The sequence below is a fragment of the Eretmochelys imbricata genome, chromosome 13 (assembly GCF_965152235.1).
Source record: "Eretmochelys imbricata isolate rEreImb1 chromosome 13, rEreImb1.hap1, whole genome shotgun sequence".
In the NCBI taxonomy this organism is placed as follows: Eukaryota; Metazoa; Chordata; order Testudines; family Cheloniidae; genus Eretmochelys; species Eretmochelys imbricata.
In genome coordinates, this window is record NC_135584.1 from 24,132,181 (window position 1) to 24,152,138 (window position 19,958).

The 19,958-nt window shown below is 42.2% G+C and overlaps 1 protein-coding gene across 1 annotated transcript in view; it reads left to right on the plus strand.

The window, feature by feature from the left end:
• PTPRT (protein tyrosine phosphatase receptor type T) overlaps nt 1-19,958 on the plus strand; it is a 725,977-nt gene that overhangs the window by 687,086 nt on the left and 18,933 nt on the right. The window contains exons 21-25 of the mRNA XM_077831843.1: nt 11,740-11,816; nt 12,515-12,551; nt 13,907-14,004; nt 15,714-15,830; nt 17,311-17,465. Coding sequence (XP_077687969.1) covers nt 11,740-11,816; nt 12,515-12,551; nt 13,907-14,004; nt 15,714-15,830; nt 17,311-17,465 — 484 coding nt within the window. The remainder of the gene's footprint in view (nt 1-11,739; nt 11,817-12,514; nt 12,552-13,906; nt 14,005-15,713; nt 15,831-17,310; nt 17,466-19,958) is intronic.

Sequence of the window (19,958 nt, forward strand, 5' to 3'; positions counted from 1 at the left end):
TTCTGCATTGACCAGGGAAAAAATATCTTTCTTGCAAATATAAATAATGGCCTTATAGTTAAGCCACTTGACTCTGACTCATCAGATTTAGAACTCGTTCTTGATCTGGCACAGATTTCTGGGTGACCTGGGAGAAGTCACTGTCTGTCTGTCTGTCTGCCTTAGATCTCCGTTCATAAAATGGGGCTAATAATACTGCTTATTTCACATCTTTTCTCTGTTTTGACAGTTTAGATTGAGTTCCTACTCTGGAGAATTTACAGTATTTTACTGTGTGTTCATAGGGTGCCTAGCACAATGTGATGTATATAATAATAATAATAATAATTAATTAATTAGTCAGGATGGGCAAACTGTGCTGGATAAAATAAGCTCTTCCTCTGCCCCAGACACTTGGTCAATACCCAAACCAAATCTTTTAATTTATTTTTAGTTTCAAAAACTTTGACACATTTTGGTTGGTTTGGTTGGAATTTTTTGCTTTTGTTTTTTTGTTTGGTTTGTCTGTGTTCCAGCTGGACATGGTTTAACCTGCATAATCTGATGCAGCAACAGAATTAAACAATGGGTCTGAGCCAAAATCCTGGAACTAGATAGTTTCCATCTGCCTGTAGGGAAGATCTAGATTTGGATCCTAAGTTTATGGCTCAGGCTCATGTCTCAACAGAATGAAATCACTATAACAAACAGAAGAAATGAAAACAGAAACTGAACTAATACTGTAGCATTAGAAGCCTACCTAATTGTGAACTGAGATTCACTAATACATTTTGAATATACAGTAACTCCTCGGTTAATGTTTTAGTTATGTTCCTGAAAAATGTGATGTTAAATGAATCCAATTTTCCCATAAGAATTAATGTAAATGGGGAAGGGGGGGTTGGTTCCGGGGAAATTTTTTTTCACCAGATAAAAAACTATATTTTATATATATATATATATATACACACACACACACACACACACAGAGTATAAGTTTTAAACAAACAATTTAATACTGTACACAGCAATGAAGATTGTGAAGCTCGGTTGAGATGGTGGAGTCACAGGGTGGGATATTTCCCAGGGAATGCCTTACTACTAAATAATGAACTAGCATTCGTCTGAGCCCTCAAGGGCTAACACACTGTTGTTAATGTAGCCTCAGATTCTACAAGACAGCACGAATGGAGGGAGGGGAGACAGCATGGCAGACAGAGACACACACCCTGTGTGTGGGAGGGAGAGAGAGAGATTTGCATTGCCCCTTTAAGTACACTGACCCCATTCTAGTGCATTGCCTTTAAAAAAATCAGGAAGGTGAGACAGCAGCTGTGCCTGCAAGCTCTCTCCATCCTGAGCCTTGTCGTGTCCCCCCCAGCTCTATGGAGAAGGGGTAAGCCAGGTGCAGGAGCAGGGGGGAGGGGGACACCCTGACAGCCCCCTCTTCTCCCCCCTTTTCCCCCGCACAGCAAGCAGGAGGCTCACAGGAGCAGCCCCAAGGCAGGGGGCAGGAGCAACACACGGCAGTGGGGGGAGGTACTGCTGAACTGCCAGCAATTGGTAGCCTGCTGGGCGGCTGCCGCAGAGGGAACTTAGGGGAGCGGGGAGCTGATGGGGGGCTGCCCATCGACCCTGGTTCCAAGCCCACCCCCCCCTGCCAGCTCACTCCAACAGGCTGCTCTTCCTGCAAGCAGTGGACAAAGCAGGCGGCTGCCAAACGACGTTCTAAGGGAGCATTGCGCAACTTGAAACGAACGTGTTCCCTAATTGATCAGCACCGTAACAATGAAACAACGTTAAGTGGGACGACTTTAAGTGAGGGGTTACTGTAATTTATTTTCCAGCTTCCATATCTGTGGCACCAATGATATAAAAACAACAACTCAAGCCACAGGCTGTTGGGCATGGTGTAGAATGGTTTAGAAACTTTTTGATCTAGAGGAATAATTATGGGATTGAAAGTAAATCAGGAATTCCTTATTTAAAATCCCAGTTTTGCAACTGATTTACTCTGTGGCATTGGGCAGGTCACTTAACCTCCTTGCTTCTGTTTCTCCATGTGTAAAATGGAGATGGTAGTACTAGAATAAATACTTGTCCAGTGTTTTTGAAGAAGAAAGTGCCACTGTATTTATGAGTGATGTATGTAATGAGGAAAATATGTAAGGCAATTTTTTCAGGTAGTTTTGAGTAAGCAGAGGACATGACTGAAGATGGAAGACAGAGGCTGTAGTTACTGTCCAATTTAGGACTCGAGAGATCAGCAACAAGTGCAGCACATGGGAAAAAAACACATAGTGAAATCAAACAAGGTGAATGGGAAATGACACAGTGGGGAAATGTTCATAATGCTGCATGCTTGAAGTTAATTACTTGAGATTGTTAAATACATTCAAATGGAATTAGTTAATCAAAGATTAACTATCCGAGATTAGTAGAGCACTATACAGAATACAGAAATAATAGACACATTCTGACCCTTTGATATACGGTAAAAACCTGGCCTCTGTGTCTCTCTCCTCTGTAAATGATGAGACTCAAGCAGTTAGCACTCGCCGAGCTAACTTTCAAATCCCTTGTCTTTTATGGAGCGTGAGACAGAGAAACGCCTTTTTGTAAGGGAAAATTGCTTTCCCGCAATTAATTTCACTGTGTGTCTTGTTTTGACATTTTTGTTTTACCTAATTACTTATGGAATTTCTTTTATGGAATTTTTAGGTTAGATGATCAATAAACTAAATGGAATTCTAATCTGGTCATTATTACTGACAGCTGTTACAACCAGAAGTTTTACTGAGTTAAAAACATTTTTCAATAGGTCATTGTTTCATCCATTACAGAACCCATCTGTAATAACAATTATTCCTTATCAATCACACAGTCCATTACAGAAAACATCTGCCATAAGATGAATCCCTTATCAGACACACTGTTTTTGTTTATAACTTACTTCTGTGGATACTTTTTTAACAGTTTGATGGGTCCTGTCCCTAGACATGTATAATCCCACAGATTTGGAGGCACCAACCATAATGAAGTACAGCTCAATACTTGATCACATAAAGTTCCTGAATCCAGGTCTTTTACAGGTCAAGAACCAACACTCTGGCCTTAGAATTCAAACACACTTCTAATATCATAAAGAGTCTGGAAGAATAGTTAACATGTGAAAGAGTTTAATCTGCAATAAAAAGAGGATTTAAGGGGTTAATATTTATTAACAGGTACTAACAACTAGGATGAATTGTTGTCTGACAAAGTGTTATGCTGCCTTTTGGCTACAAATATAAATACAATAGGAATCAAGAGAGAGGAGCTGATGTTCTTGAATATGGAAATGCAAAATGTAATCAAAGCTAAGAAAGAGGTGTTTGCAAGGTCTAAAACACTGTAATACAAGTTCAGGTCCAGAGGCAGATAGGAAAGATGAGGCAGAGAGGGTGAAAAGGTATAGATAAGAAAAGTGGAGGTAGAGAAGGAGAGGAAGGATGCACACGAGCTTAAGATAAATAACAAGATTGAGTTTTTTCCCCTCAAATACATATTGAATCAAGAGTGCAGAGGAGGAGACAATAGACCTTCTAAGAGACAGGAAGGAGAGTTTAGTAACGGAAGGGATAGGAACAGATAAATGGAATGAAATTCTTTGCCTCATAATTTCCTAGGTGTCTCAGGATGGATACCATTAAAGGGAAAGAAAGTGCCCAGGGAAGAAAGGAGATATCTGAAGAGCCTATGGGCCTGTTCCAACATCCATTGAAATCAGTGGAAGTCTTTGCAATGACTTGAAGGACTGAACATTGGATCAGGCCTTATACTTGTCCCTCCTTTGCAAAAATGCCTGGAGAGGAACCAAAAAAAAAATCAAAATTTTGACTCCAGTGGTGTCTACATAATTTCCCATCAGGGACACGGGACCAGGAGAGTATGCACTAGCCAGGAGGCCATACCAGAAATAAAGCAGAATTCAGGTATCAAAAGGTATCTTTTCTCCCAGACCCAGGGGTCCTGGACAGCAGTATAGGATCCCCTTCCTTTCTATTCTTGAGCCCACACCAGGAGTCCTGGTGCTATTAGTTGGACTCTGTGATCTCTCTGAGTGGGACTGTCAAAGCACATAGCAGGAGTTAATGATGCTTCCAACAGTTCCAACTCCAGTATTTGCTGGGGCTTTATTCTCCAGCCACAGAAAATGAGTAGTTCTCATTGATGTCAGTGGGACTTATCCATATGCTGGTTTGGGAGAATCAGGCCCCTGGGAGAGAAGGAAAGGGATGTTCACCACATAGTGTGGCTTCTCTGTTGGTCTTGTCAGCCTGACTGATGATTGATTTCATTGGGAATTATGCCTAAGTGAAGGCAAGAGGATCAGGCTCAGAGAAATGACAGCAGACCTGGAAATAGAACCCAGGAGTCCAAGGGTCAGTCCTAGGACCAATTCTATTCAACTTATTCATAAATGATCTGGAGAAAGGGGTAAACAGTGAAGTGGCAAAGTTTGCAGATGATACTAAACTCCTCAAGATAGTTAAGACCAAAGCAGACTGTGAAGAACTTCAAAAAGATCTCACAAAACTAAGTGATTGGGGATCAAAATGGCAAATGAAATGTAATGTGGATAAATGTAAAGTAATGCACATTGGAAAAAATAACCCTAACTATACATACAATATGATGGGGGCTAATTTAGCTACAACTAATCAGGAGAAAGTTCTTGGAGTCATCATGGATAGTTCTCTGAAGACGTTCACGCAGAGTGCAGCGGCAGTCAAAAAAGAATACGGGATGTTAGGGATAAAAAAGGGATAAAGAATAAGATGGAGAATATCTTATTGCCCTTATATAAATCCATGGTACACCCACATCTTGAATACTGTGTACAGATGTGGTCCCCTCATCTCAAAAAAGATATACTGGTATTAGAAAAGGTTCAGAAAAGGGCAACTAAAATGATTAGGGGTTTGGAACAGGTCCCATATGAGGAGAGATTAAAGAGGCTAGGACTTTTCAGCTTGGAAAAGAGGAGACTAAGGGGGGATATGATAGAGGTATATAAAATCATGAGTGGTGTGGAGAAAGTGAATAAGGAAAAGTTATTTACTTGTTCCCATAATATAAGAACTAGGGGCCACCAAATGAAAATAGTGGGCAGCAGGTTTAAAACAAATAAAAGGAAGTTCTTCTTCACTCAGTGCACAGTCAACCTGTGGAACTCCTTGCCTGAGGAAGTTGTGAAGACTAGGACTATAACAGGGTTTAACAGAGAACTGGATAAATTCATGGAGGTTAAGTCCATTAATAGCTATTAGCCAGGCTGGGTAAGGAATGGTGTCCCTAGCCTCTGTTTGTCAGAGGGTGGAGATGGATGGCAGGAGAGAGATCACTAGATCATTACCTGTTCGGTTCACTGCCACTGGGGCACCTGGCATTGGCCATTGTCGGTAGACAGGATACTGGGCTGGATGGTCCTTTGGTCTGACCCAGTATTGTCATTCTTATGTTCTTATGACTCCCTAAAGCCAATCATGAGAAGGAGATATGTCCTTATTGGGTACATGCCACAAAATTCTGAGCAGGCAAGATATCTTGGGAAATGGTGAATAAAACCACTGCACCTTTAACAAACTGCGTAATTGTGGTTCAAATGCAATTGCTGGCAAGAGCCAGAGTCTGCACTGATTAGTTTTACCATTTTATTTATTAAAAGGCTACAGCTGCCAATTAACATGCTTTGCTAAATATTTCTATTACTGTTTCACCGCTCCTGAAACAGGAACCACAAGTCCCCATGGGAAGGGCATTGAAGGGCTTTCTGATTTTGCTGTAATTTCTGTAAGTGCCTCTCTTGTAACCTCTCGCAGTAGCACCGCTCCATGAATCACAGAACATCTTATCCTTATGCCCCTTTGGGTAACGATACAGTACAAGAAGAAAAGGAGGACTTGTGGCACCTTAGAGACGAACCAATTTATTTGAGCATAAGCTTTTGTGAGCTACAGCTCACTGCATCCGATGAAGTGAGCTGTAGCTCACGAAAGCTTACGCTCAAATAAATTGGTTCGTCTCTAAGGTGCCACAAGTCCTCCTTTTCTTTTTGCGAATACAGACTAACACGGCTGTTACTCTGATACAGTACAAGGATTATCTTTCCCAGCTCACTCCTCCTTCTCAGCATTGTGTTAAAACAGGGCACTAACCTCTCTGTGCAGATACCAGTAGGTCTTTCTCCCAATCCCAACTCTTGCAGCTGCAAACAGCCCAAACTGCAGTGGTAGAGGTCAAGTTCCACCGCACATGGGGGAAGGATACAGGGATTCAGCACAGTGGGTCCTAATTCCCTTGAGCGTTGTGAAGCTCTGCTTTGTGGGGCTCCCTGCAACCCAGTACACAGAGGTGTTTTGTGGGGAGCTGCGGGAGTTGAGTGGAGTTGGGGTCATGTCTTCAAAACCACACAGATCCTTCAGTTTTCCTGCTGGGGAGGTGGTATGTGTCGTCTGTGTGGGAATGACTTCAGCCTTGAGGTTTCCCAGTGCTGGGGGAGGTATCCTAGCAGAACTCAGTACAGTGCCAAGATACGTGGGCTGTGTGTCTGGGTTTAGGATTTAGCCTTTAATGTAAAGATCTGAAAAATAAAGCAAAGAGTGGGGGACAAAAGAAGAATCCTCTTTGTAGACCAGGGACCAGTGAGGAAGGAGGAATCTGTTTGCCTGAATATGGACAAATAAAAATGTGCTTTGGGTGAAACTATTTGGAATCATTTTGAGACCTGGATTTTTAGTCCTTCAAAATGTTTGGGGGTGTCTGGTGTTGAGGTTTTGGTTTATCCCATTATATAGATAAAAAAATCACAGCAACTGTTATTGGACTTTTGGTCCAGATTTTCACTGCATCTCCCCCCAGCCATTCAAAGTCAGGGATGCTGAGATCTGAGACCACCCCTGGGTGGTGGGGATAGTCTGACGAGACTGCCTACAATGGCATGTAGCCAATCTGCCACTGCTAGCAGCAAATATCTCCAACGCTTGGTGATGGGATCCGAGATGGGGAGGGCTCTGAATTACTACAGCAAATTTTCTCCAATGTTTCTGTCTGGTGTGTCTTGCCCACATTCTCAGGGTCAATTGATTGTCATATTTGGGGTTGTGAAGGAATTTCCCCCTGGGTCAGATTGGCAGAGAGACTCGGGCTTTTTTTTTTTTTTTGCCTTTCTGTGCAGCCTGGGGCATAGGTCACTTGCAGGTTTAAACTACTGTACAGGTGGATTCTCTGTAACTTGAAATCTTTAAACCATGATCTGAGGACTTCGGTAACTCAGCCAGAGATTAGGAGTCTATTACAGGAGTGGGAGGGTGAGGTTCTGTGGCCTGCAAGTGCAGGAGGTCAGACTAGATGATCATGATGGTGCCTTCTGGCCTGATAGTCTACGACAGCACAACAAGTCTTTCCCTCTCCTTTTCCCCTGGGCTGAACACTGTCCCCACTTGATATAACCCAGCATGGAGTGGGATGCCTTCTGTCAAAGGGAAGTGCTGTTCCTGGTACCCAGGGAGTAATTACAGCTGAGTCAGCCAGAATTCTCCCAGGGCTCCTACTGCAGTGCAGTCCCTCCAGCCTCCAAAACAGACCAGGACTTCAAAGTCACAATTTGGTCCATAGAAATAGAAAATACAGAACAGAAGGCAAAGAGAATCCTACAGGGAAACTAATTTTAAAAAAAAGAGATGTCTTGAAATATCCTTTGGGACGGAGAAGATTGTGAGGGAACATCATTGAAATATATAAAATTATGGAAAGTGCAGAAAGGACAGCTTCTGCAAAGGCATTTGAGCTACTGTCAAAGAGCACAAATGAAGCATAAATAATTCAGTCAGAATTTTCTTACATGGAGAAAAATATAGACTTGAGTCGGTACCATGGAGAGCAACACAGCTCATAAAAATAAAAAGTATGTGTCAGGGATGGGCACAGAATAAAAACCCTTTTAAATCCAAGAAGGGGTGAGCTTAGTTTATGTTCCTGACTTCCTCACTGAACAATATTCTGTTCCTGGCTGCTGTCTTCACCTCATTGAAAATATTGCCCCATGCCTCTGTACAGCTTCCACTTCATGGGATAACTCTAGTGTCAAAACGAGATGTGGAAATAATCACACCGACAGTCACAATTATTCAAAAATGGGAATTTTGACACAAGTGTGAAATGATGAATTTGGTGTTCCAGAATGGGAACTATTTTCTGTGAAATCCTTCTCAGTTTGGACTTGGTAGTAAAACTGGTTTACAGCCAATTTTTTGTAATTTTTTCTAGTTATGTTAATTCACAAGGGTAGAAGATGATATGGCAAAATCAAATGATAAAAAATGTCATTACAATGTTTCAGCAGTTTCTCACAGCCCTGGATTTTGTAGGCATGAGCTTGCTCTTAAGCAGATGCTCCCACTCATGCTAAAATGTGTGGTGATTTTGTGATGTGAAATGAATTCACCCACACTCTGATTTGAACTTGAGCTTAGCTTGCCAGAGATTAGAGGCTTCTGAGATAGTGTGGTCCAGTAATGGAAAGTTCTAAGAATCAGGGGACCCAGGTTCTAACCTCATCTCTAGTACAGACCTGTTGTGTGATCTTGGGCAGGTTACCTCATCTCTGTGTGTCTGAGTTTCCCCATTTAAAAGAAAAGATATTTGCCTTCCTTCGTAAAGCATTTTAAAATCTATAGATGCTTTATGAGAACACTAGTATTACTCTTAGTGCATTAATGTACTGTGTACCTTCCCCCATAAGGTACATTCCTAACAGCTTTGCAAAGCATTGGGAAAATGTGATTTAAAAGATAAGTTATTTCATTAACTTTTTATCTAGCCAGTTCCCCTAAAAATATGAACTAGATTAAAGGCCCCACTCCCTCCTGAAAGGTAAGACATCATTAATACCATTCACCCTATGAGCAAAATACTTCTCCCATGAGAAATAAAATCTCATTTCTATAAAAAGTGCAATGAGATATTATGCCTCCGATCCCACAGAAGAAAAACTGAGCTCCCAGCATATTTCAGTTGGTCCAAAAACAGAATTGGACCTCAGCCTAAATGCCTCCTCTGTTTTTAAGTTTTCTTTATTTCATTTCAAATGATTGTTTCTTCATAGCTTATTTTGCATTACAGATAAAGCCACAATTTTTTCCTTTAAAGATAAAATTTTATTCTTTATGTCAACAAAAGTGCTGCCTTCCTCAGTCCTTCCCCATGTATAAATGTCTACAAGTGATATTCTTCTCCTGCCGCCACCTTCTTAGACATATTTTTAGGATAGTGCCTTAGAGGTTCAAATTGTGATTCTTTATAGCGTGGCAGGAACATTAGTTGTTTCTTTTCAATTACATTGTTGCGATAAACTAGACATTCTTAAGGTTCTGATCTCCTTGTGACATCACTATAGAGGAATGTTAACTTTTCCCCCGTTACGTCTAAGATCGTTTTAATTTCTGTTCTGTATGATTCTCACTAGCTTGGCTCCATGCCTTGTGAGCAATTGTCTGCAGTACATTTTGTGTGTTGCTTCCATACATACAATCTAATCAGCTCTCTAGCTGTCTTTGTAAATTACTCTTAGCATAAATTCTTTTGTCTGTCTGACCATGTGGTTAAGTAAAATTCAAAATGTACTGGTTTAAGTACAGCTAACTTTCTAAAAGTGGGAGCAATGTGTGCATCTGCAGAAATACACATGTACTCACTACATCCACAAAACCCATATTTGTGAACCCAAATCATATAACAGAACTCCAGTCTGCCTGACCTGCGTAACCATTTTTAGCACAATTATGGGGTTTTGCAGCCATGATAGTGTGTCTGTATTTGCAGGTTTATCCATTGCATTTGTGTTAAAACACCTGACCCATAAAGTCAAGACACTATTGGGTTTTGTACCTCTCCCATAAGAAAATTAATTGCAATACATGTCCATATGCATCTGGGCCCTGGTTTCCAGAACTGATGCACATAAATCTGGCCACTTATAACCTGATCCTGTTTCCATTAAATTCAGTGGCAAAGCATCTCTTGACTTCAGTGGTATGGGATCAGGCCTCTAGTTTGCATGTGCAATTACTATGATTGTGTGTTTAATCATGATGATAGTGTTTAAATGACCGGTTAGATGTTTGGGGCCAAATTTTCATAAGTGCCTCTAAATTCTCAGTGCCTTAGTCCTTGGGTGCTAATTTCTAGATAGTTAGTTCATAGGAATTAAAGTCAATGGAAACTCTGGATCCTTAGCACCTCTTCAAAAAATCAGACCCAAGGTGTCTAGTGTTGAGCACCCAAAATAGAATATTTTTCAGCAGTTGATCCTTACCTAGGCATTTCTGTACATAAACATTGGAGATGCCAGACCGGATCAGATCAGTGGTCCAGCTAGCCCAGTATCTTGTCTCTGACAGCGGCCAGCACCAGTTGCTCCAGAGAAAGGTGGAAGAATCCTCAAGTACAAAATTCGGGAATAATCTGCCCATGGAGAAGTTTGTTTGTAACTTCAGGCAGAGATTGGTTTATGCAGTTTTTTACCCTATCTAAAGTAACTGAATACTGCTAAACTCTTGGCCTCAGTGTGGTCTTGTTGCAATGAGTTATATAGGTTCATTGTGCTGTGTACATTCCCATGTAAACAGAATGTTCCTTGGTATCAGTTTTAAATTTTGTATTCTTCAGTTCTATTGAAAACTGAAAAATTTGTTTCTTGAGAGAGACAAGGTGGGTGAGGTAAAAAAATTGGTTTCTTGAAAGAGACAAGGTGGGTGAAGTAAGATCAACTTCTCCTGGTGGAAGGGACAAGCTTTCAAGCTTCACAGAGCTCTTCTCCATATGATGAGAGAGGTAAATAGGAGTGACTGTTTTACCATCTTTATATTCAGTATTTTGAATACCTCTGTTGTGACCTCATTTATTTTTCTCTTCTGTAACAATCCTAATCTCAACTCTCACCTCAGTTTCCCTAGTCCTGTCAATCCTTGGCCCCTCTTCTGAGCAGACCAGGAAAGCTACCATTTAGTTCTAAGCGTGGTGTTGGCTTTTGTGATCTGGACACTTCCCTATGGCCTGGGCTATGCTGGTGCGGGGGGGAGGGGAGTGTTCGAACAAAGATACGCAACTTCCGCTATGCTATTCGCATAGCTGAAATCAAAGTATCTTAGTTCAAGTTACCTGGCCATCCTCACAGCAGTGAGTTGACCGCGGCGGCTCCCCCGTCAACTCCACTTACTCCTTCTGCCAAGGTGGAGTACAGGCATTGATTCGGGGATCGATTTATCACATCTAGATGAGACGCAATAAATCGATTCCTGATAGATCGATCACTACCTGGTAAGTAGTGAAGACATACCCTAAGAGGATGAAGGCTGAGATCCAGAAAATGAAGAATGTTCATGTTATGTGTAAATCTCATAACAGATTATATTAACTTCAGTGAATAATAAATGCCTACTATAAATAAAAGGTAACCACAGGATGTAAAGGTAACACCTTAAATACCAAAAGGAAATCATGGACAAATTTATGGATAGCACCATGATGGTCTTTGATACAGCTGTATGTGTTCAATTAACCAAAAAGCAGCAAATGGAAAGCTCAGTTATAGTACATCTGCCCACTTGTGTTTTCCACTGCCTTAGGACAGCCATATTCTTCTCCACTTAACCACACATGAAACACTTAGTACTTTTATTCATCTTTAACTTGACTCTTTTTCTTTTCATCTTTCAGATGATCATTCAAGAGTGAGACTGCAGCTGTTGGATGGAGACCCTCACTCAGACTACATAAACGCCAACTACATAGATGTAAGGGCTGGGTACATACCTTGCGTGACAGAGAACCATATCAGCATATCTGCGTGTGGGTGTGGTACCTCTTTAGGCTATCTCTACACGAGTAGCTGGGGGGAGATTCACATCCTGAGGAGACATACTGACACTAGCTCTCAATGCGCTAGTGTGCTAAAAAGACAATGAAGCCATGCCGGTGTGAGCAGCGGGATGGGATAACTGCCCTGAGCGCACGTCTGGGGTCTCTGGCGGGCATGTACCTGGGGCAGCTAGCCCCTCCCATCACTCGCACTGCCATGACTGTGTTCTATTTTTAGTGCACCAACTTGATGAGAGCTAGTGGGGGTATGTCTCCTTGGGCTGGGGGGTCACATCTCTCAGCTCCAAGTGTAGAGAGACCCTTAGAGAGAGATTAACTGCCTCATTCTTGTTTTCTCTCTGGTACCATCAAATCCATGCTATGAAAACTCCAAACATTTCATGGTAGTTGAATTATTAAAGAGGACTAAAGCAGTTCCTGCCATTTGTAATTCCTCAAAGGGACCATGTGACTCATGTAGGGTTTCTATGTACCCATTAGTGCTCGTGCCTCATTCACAGCACAACAGCTGATTCTAGCCAGAAGAAGTAAAATTCATGCCAGTTTGCTCACTCTGACGTGTGATTTTTATGGACCTTCCTGATTTGTTTTCCCTTCTCTTATATTTTCCCAGGGATACCACCGGCCTCGTCACTACGTTGCAACTCAAGGCAAGTGGCAGTCTCCTGCATCTAACTATTTCTCTAAAGACAATGATGTGCTAAGCTAATCCAAGAGCCATTCCCAGAGTAAATCTCCTGTGTTTTAATATCTGTAAGCTTAGAGTGGTATTCAAGCACAGAAAATAAAATCAGACACATTCCAGTACACTGCTTATGAGGATATTTGAAACATACTCAAATGCACAACCAGAGCTAGATTAACATAAAGAACATCTAAACCTATGGGTAGTAGTCAAGTCAATAATGAGTCATTTGTCCAGGAAGAATGAGGTCAGAGTAAGTTGTGCACTGGAATGTGATTGAGGAATTGGCTGTGTATTAAGGTGGGTCAGAATTGAAAGGGAGTTTGTTATGGAGCTGAAGAATCTGAGAGTGTGTTTGTTTGCATGGTCAGGCCTGTGGGAGGAGGTTGGTGTGTTTATGACTACATCCATAACTGGTGTCTTCCTGGATTTGCAGTGGACTAAGTAGATAGAAAATGTAATTGAGCAGCCTCACCTGTAAGTTGGTGAAGATTTTGTGGGGGACTTTCCCACCACTTAAAAATACCAGCAACGTGAAGATTCATGTTGCTAGCTATGAACATTGATATCTATTTCTCCATGCTTCCCCTCTACACAGCCCTGATGTCCCTACTGCCCTCCCATTCCCTGCTACACCATTACCAGCTATACCCCTTTGCCAGGACCCCTTCCCTCACCACCAGTTATGCCCACTCCCTCCTACCTTGCACCTATGCCACCCCTTGAACTGGCCTGCTCCCAGGCCCCTTCCATGTCTATGCAATGGTAGATTTTAATACATACAAGCAGACTAGAGATGAGGACTGAGGTCACACGGGTACAGGGAGTAGAGCTGTACAGGGAATCTGGAGGGTGGAGCATAGAGACAGTGATAGTAGACACAGGTTTGGGGTAGGAAACAGGCTTTCATCTGCAATGTACGGGAGGAGGGAGAAGCAAGCTCAGAGAAGCTCTGCCCTAATAAACTTCCTGTGGTGACTTAACCCCAGAGCCACAGGGGCACATCCATAATGTATTGGATTGATCATATGTATCTATTTGCGTACTGTATCTCTCTCTAGTACTTATAATGCATCCATCACCTCAGTTTCTGCAGTCCTGGAGCCTTAAAATCTCACCCGCCCTGCTGGAGAGAGTATCTGTTTTATTAAACAAGTCAGTATTGTTCAGTGGATGTCACCTTGAAGATCAAGGAAATACCCTGTGAGAAGGGTAAGATTTAAGGTGAACAGGGCTGTAGGCAGAGAACAGCTGAAAAGGATTGCTGGCATTAAACCTACCCTTTTAAGATGTCCTTTTTTCTCCCTTCTCCTGCCCCAGGTCCCATGCAAGAGACGGTTAAGGATTTCTGGAGAATGATTTGGCAGGAGAATTCTGCAAGTGTTGTCATGGTCACCAACCTGGTGGAAGTTGGCAGGGTAAGGAGGCTGTATTCCCAGTGCTCTCCACCACTTCCTCACCAGATGCAGCCAAAATAGTAGCAGACGTAGTAACTTTCTACTGTTCTGAGTATCTTGTAAATGCCTTTCAGTGACTACACTTTGAAGAACAAGATAATAGATTAAACCACTCAAGTTTCTTCTTTAAAACTGCACTCTAATTTTCTTATTTCCTAGCTGCTTCCCCTCATCTCTGGTAAGCACCTTTCCCCATTGTGTTTTTATTTCCTCTAGATGGAAATATATTGGGCCAGATCCTCAGCTGGTATAAATCAGTTTAACTCTTGAATTCAGTGGAGTTACACCAATTTGTACCAGCTGAGAAACTGACCCTTTTACTACAGAAACAAAGTAGAGTTCTGTGTAATTTATGTGACTTATTCTTTGTCCGCAAAGTTCACATGAGCAAGAATATGGGATATTTCTTTAATCTGGTCTCAGTGACTGTTGAAGGATCAGTGTATCAATGGTGAATAGCAGAGGTGCTAGGTTTTGAAGGTTTGGATCTGCGCCCCCACCTCTGCCAGTTAGGCGCCATGTACAAAGAGAATGGTGGAAACAAGGGCCAGGGGTATAAAGAGTCAGGATAGGAGAACTTATCATGGCAAATCTATGCTTTTAAAGATAACCAAGATGCTTGTGGCTCCAGGGAATGGGTTTGGAAGGGGCCAAGTAGCTGTGCCAGTCAGGTAGGCCTAATTGTTTCTGAGGATCCTAGCAAGCCTAACTAAGGCTAGGGTTTGCTCTTCCCCAGCAATTCAAAGGGAATAATCCCTATTCAAATTGCATGGCCTTGAAATGGCCTTTACTTCCTCCTTTTCTTAACCCATTACAATGTCTTCTATCCCATATTTCCCCATCTCTTTTATCCCACCCTTGTTTCCTACCCTGCTCCCCTATGTTCCCCACTTCCTAGCTCCTCTCGCCTCAATGTCCAGTTCTCTCTCCCCACCCCCTTTTTTAAATAATTTTACTTGTTTGAGGTTTCAGAAATCCTTCCTTCAAAAATTTATTTGGGCCACAATGTTGAGAGAATTATCCCCATATCCCACTTACTCTGGATACTGGTTCCTTGCATGCTGAAGTAATCTCTTCAGAAATGCCAATTTCTACATGGGGAGCTCCTTTCTAGAAACTGCTCGTTTACTGACACTGAGGGGCAGACGGCTGACACAGGAGGGGTTGACCAGATTGAGGTTACCATGGGCATAAGGGTGGTATTTGAGCTGTTAGTTTCTCCACTATACTATAGATGCTTTGTGATTAGGACACACAACAGATGTAGCCATGTGAGTCAGAGCAGCTGCTGTCAGCCTTGTTCAGTGTTTCTGTTTCAAGTAGCCACCAGGCTACTGAAATGTGTTGGTACCGATGGGCAAAACTGAAAAGGTTGGGTCCTTTTTCTGATGAGTACTCAGAAATGTGGATGCTGCTCTGAATTGGTCAAAACAATTACGTCTGCAAAACTGGGCTGAGAAATTTGTGAGAACAGACTCACTTTCAGTATGTCAGGGCTCCAGATTTCAGTCCCAGTCACAATGTTAGAAATAATTACAAATGTAAAAACATTTTTATGCAGTTAAGTGAACTTCTTTGAACATTAACTAAAGATCCAGTTTTTGGATTGGACTTGAATTACACAATCCATTACCGCACCCATCCCTACAGTCTATTTTTTCTTCTTGTAGGTGAAATGTGTTAGATACTGGCCAGATGACACAGAGGTCTATGGAGATATTAAAGTCACATTAATTGAGACAGAGCCATTGGCAGAGTACGTCATACGCACATTTACTGTACAAAAGGTAAGGAAGTCCCCAGTCAATTTTACTTCAGACATAACACCTCACTCAGGATCTGAAGCATGGTTCCACACAGACATCACCAGGAAGCTTGTGGATATGGGAGGGTTAAATTTTGACTTGTTTTCTACCTTAGCAATCCGATTTTTATGAAGCATCTTCCAAGTTCATATCAGCAATTAGATGAAAGCATAAATAACTGTGGATACAATTCATAGCACTCAAATGTCTAAATGCATCTATGAATCCAGTAGGTAGATGTCTACATGTCGTGAATAGTGACTATAGTTATTCACACTGGCAAATTGCGGGTGGGGGGTGGGAAAGCACCAGTAAAATTAGATCCCAGGCAGAGGCCCTTTTAAAAACAAATAAAAAATAACGTTCAGGGTCTAAATATGTATATTCTTCCGAAATCTGCAGTTTAGTGGAAGGTTTTTGTGAAGCACCGGTGGAAATTGGAAGCCTAAATAACAGACCATTGCAGGTCTGCCCAAATCACACCTCACACCCTTGATAAGCAATTTTAAAGCTTTCTAAGAAAACTCACACCATTCATTAAACCTCATCACAGCTACACTGGAATATGTTCCAGTTTCTAGTGCCCTGATTTCATATTTTGTTGAACCACTGAACTGTTTGGCAAGAAATAACCAAAGACAGGTCTGGCAGATCAAAGGGCTTGGTAATGGAATATGGAACCCTGCAATCTCTGTGCCATAGCCCAAAATGTCAGCGACAAAATGGTGTAACTAAGTGGAAGCTCTTTGGCAGCATGTGTGTGGAGTAAACTGGTGGTGATGGTCCAGTTCCTAGAGAACAGGTACCTGTATCAGAACAGACAGTGACTGATGTCCTTGTCTGTAGCCTCACCAGAGGCCAAGGATGGGTATGGAAACAACATACCTACCCTCTCAGCACTAGATGCAATCCCTCCTTCTCAGGGTTGAAATGCATTGATGGGTGATTTTTGGGAAGCTTTTTCTTTTGCAGCCTGTGCCTTAACTGCTCTATGGCCTTCAGTCTCCAGGCCTGTCCGTCATTAGCACTACATTCACTTCATCAGAAAAAAAATTAATGGAACAGACTGGATACTAGAGTGGAAATGAGCTGGGAATTTGTACCACTAGTAGTTTCTCTTTGCAGGTGTGGTTGAGCAAAGGTACCCTGGCACTGAAGTTACCCCATAATGTTACTGATGAGCTAATTTTAAATTGCATTTAAGACAATACACTGTGAATGGGTAGTGGATAACCACTTTCATAATCCTCAGGCTTATGTGATACACTTCAGTTGTAGTGGAAGGTGAAATCTCTTGATCTTTCACCTTGAAATCTCCAGAAGTGAGAAGTGGTATATGAAATGTGGCTTTATATAATTATGTTTAAATGGTAGTTCAGCCCTCTGAATGAGTAAAGAATGCAGTGAAATACGGTGATTGTGACATGAAGGAAGAAAAATAGAGGTTGCATTGTCTCCTCAGAAAGGCTACCATGAGATCCGAGAGATTCGGCAGTTCCACTTTACCAGCTGGCCAGACCACGGGGTTCCTTGCTATGCCACAGGCCTCTTGGGCTTTGTTCGGCAGGTGAAGTTCCTCAATCCGCCTGAGGCGGGGCCTATAGTTGTGCACTGCAGGTATGCAATCTGTCTGTCTATTTGTCTGTCATTGCTCATTTCTGTCCCAGTCCCCTTAAGTTTTTCCTGTTTCTTTCAACCTAGTGATCACCTCTCTACTTTTTGCTGTTAATGATACAGCTTGCTGGCCTTAGAGGTGAACTTGTGCACAGTGGAACAGGTTCTCCATTGTGCAGTGGCTGCTTTATGCTTCATTGCTGGTGTAAACTGGCCGTGGAACTGGCATCATTGGCCCAGGGAGGATCACTCCAATGAAGAGGATCCTCTGGTGCCATAGGGGCTCTTAGCCCAGTGCCCTCCATGCTGCTGGTGTAGCAGAGGGAAATGGTGCATGACTGGGATACCCATCCTTGGCTGCAATTTCACCCTTCTGTGACAATTGGCATAACTTAGAGCAGCATCAAGTGAAGGAACTTTCAACCACCTTTGCATGTACACACTTGTACCCCAGCTTCTACTTTTGCTCTTCAGCCACTGGCAAGATCGAGTCCAGGATATCGGTTTTCCTGCTCCCCTGCCTAGTGGGAGATGCCAAATATTGTATATAGTTTTTAGCCTTCACTTACCCCAGAGCCTGGGAGTTTAATTTCATTCTGGAAATCTGCCATGTAGCTTCCTAAGAGCAACTTAGACCAAAGTATACCAGGAAGACCTGCTTGTTTAAGAAGAGGGAAGGCTCAAAATATTGGACTACATGCTCACTAACTCTGAGCATTATACAGGTTATTGTTATAATTATGATAGGTATTACAGTAGCCACTAGAGTCCCCAGCTGAGACTGGAGCACCCTAGAGCTAGGCGCTGTACAAACATTTGAGAAAACAGTCCCTGACTGGAAGAGTGAACAAGCTAAAATGTGTGAGACAGACAAAGGGCAGGGGTAACAGAGAGGTAATGCGAGTTGGGCAAGGTCATACAGCCGGTCAGTGGCAAAGCCAGATTCCAGATCTCCTGACTGACTCCAGTTCCCTATCCACTCACCCATGCTGCCTTTCAGGTACAGCCTCCTGCTGACAGACTTGTCAGTCCTTACCCTTGCCAATGTTAGAAAATGACTCCAGGTAAGTATTTGTGTTGGGGAACATAGTGAAGTCCTTGCCGCATAGGAACGCTGTTTTTGTTAGTTTGGATCAGACTAGTGGGCCATCAAATCCAGTATGAGGCCAGTGCCAGATGCATTAAAGAGAGTCACCAGACCTCCAAAATTCACATAACCAGTTATATAATGTCTGATGGGGTGAAAAGTCCCTTCTTCAACCGTGTGACGATGAGCTGATGTCTTGGTAACCCCGCATAGTGAGGACAGATACAAGTGGTAGTCACAAAATTATCCATTCTTTTTTTTTAAAATTGAGCTGCATTTGATTTTGTATTTGCATTAATATATACATATAATAGCACTGTGGCCTCCAACCACTGAACAAGAGTTGCCAATATCCCATTGCAAGAAAGACATTACCAGAACAGAGAAATAGTATATAGCAGCTGTTTCCCCAATGCTTCCACCCCAACAAAACACGCAAACATATCTGTTTATGGAAGAGGAATAGATGGAACTTCAAGCTAGCAAGGTCCGAGGACACAATTGCTGTTCCGTGCTTTCCCCTCCAAACCAAATCAACCATAAGCCAGTTACAACTGTTGTCCCATACCTCTTAGGGAGTGCGTGTATGAGGCGAAGGGGAAGAGAGAATGAATTCCAAGACCACCCCAAAAAGGGAAATAAATGAATCCCTCTGTTTTTAGCAGGCAGACAGATTTATAGTAAAATACAAATGAAACCCCAGGAGCTGGCAGGTGGTAGCTCTGGGTTTCTATCTGCTCTTTCAGAGCTGTGACCCAGGCCTGGCCTTTGAAAGAGACTGGTCCTGATTCAGCAATGCTGAGAAAGAGGGGAGAGATTTTTCATCCTTCACATTTTAATGAATAAATGCCATTCGCTCTCTGTTATTTATCTGCTTTTGAATTTTAATGACTAGCTCTAAGTGATAATTACCAAATTCTCCCTACCAATGCCTTGCTGGATAATGTCACCGCTTGATATTTATGGACTGCCAGTGACCTCTAAATATAGAAATGTTATAACTATTTGTTAAAATTTTGAAAAGTAGAGAGATAAAGAGAGAGGAAATGCCACTTATTCATTAAAATTCTGCAAATGAAAAATATCTTCCCCCGTTCAGCTCTTGATTAATCTGGCACATTAATTCATGTTCATTCATATCTCCCTGCTTTACAGCACTGTTTGGAGTTTCATACATCAAAAATTTTCTTGGCTCTAGCTGAGTTTGCCCCTTTCCTCTAGGATAATGGGGAGAAACTTCCTCCTCTCTTTATCTGACACACCTAGACAACTCAGATGACTTCCCCAGTGGGAGAGGGGGCTCATTGACAACACCATTCATGTGAGATGTTTCAAGTCTCACAAGCAGTGGGGGTTCTAAATTTAAGCACTTGAGTAACCCAAAGCTCCCTTCTCTACAGTCTCACAAC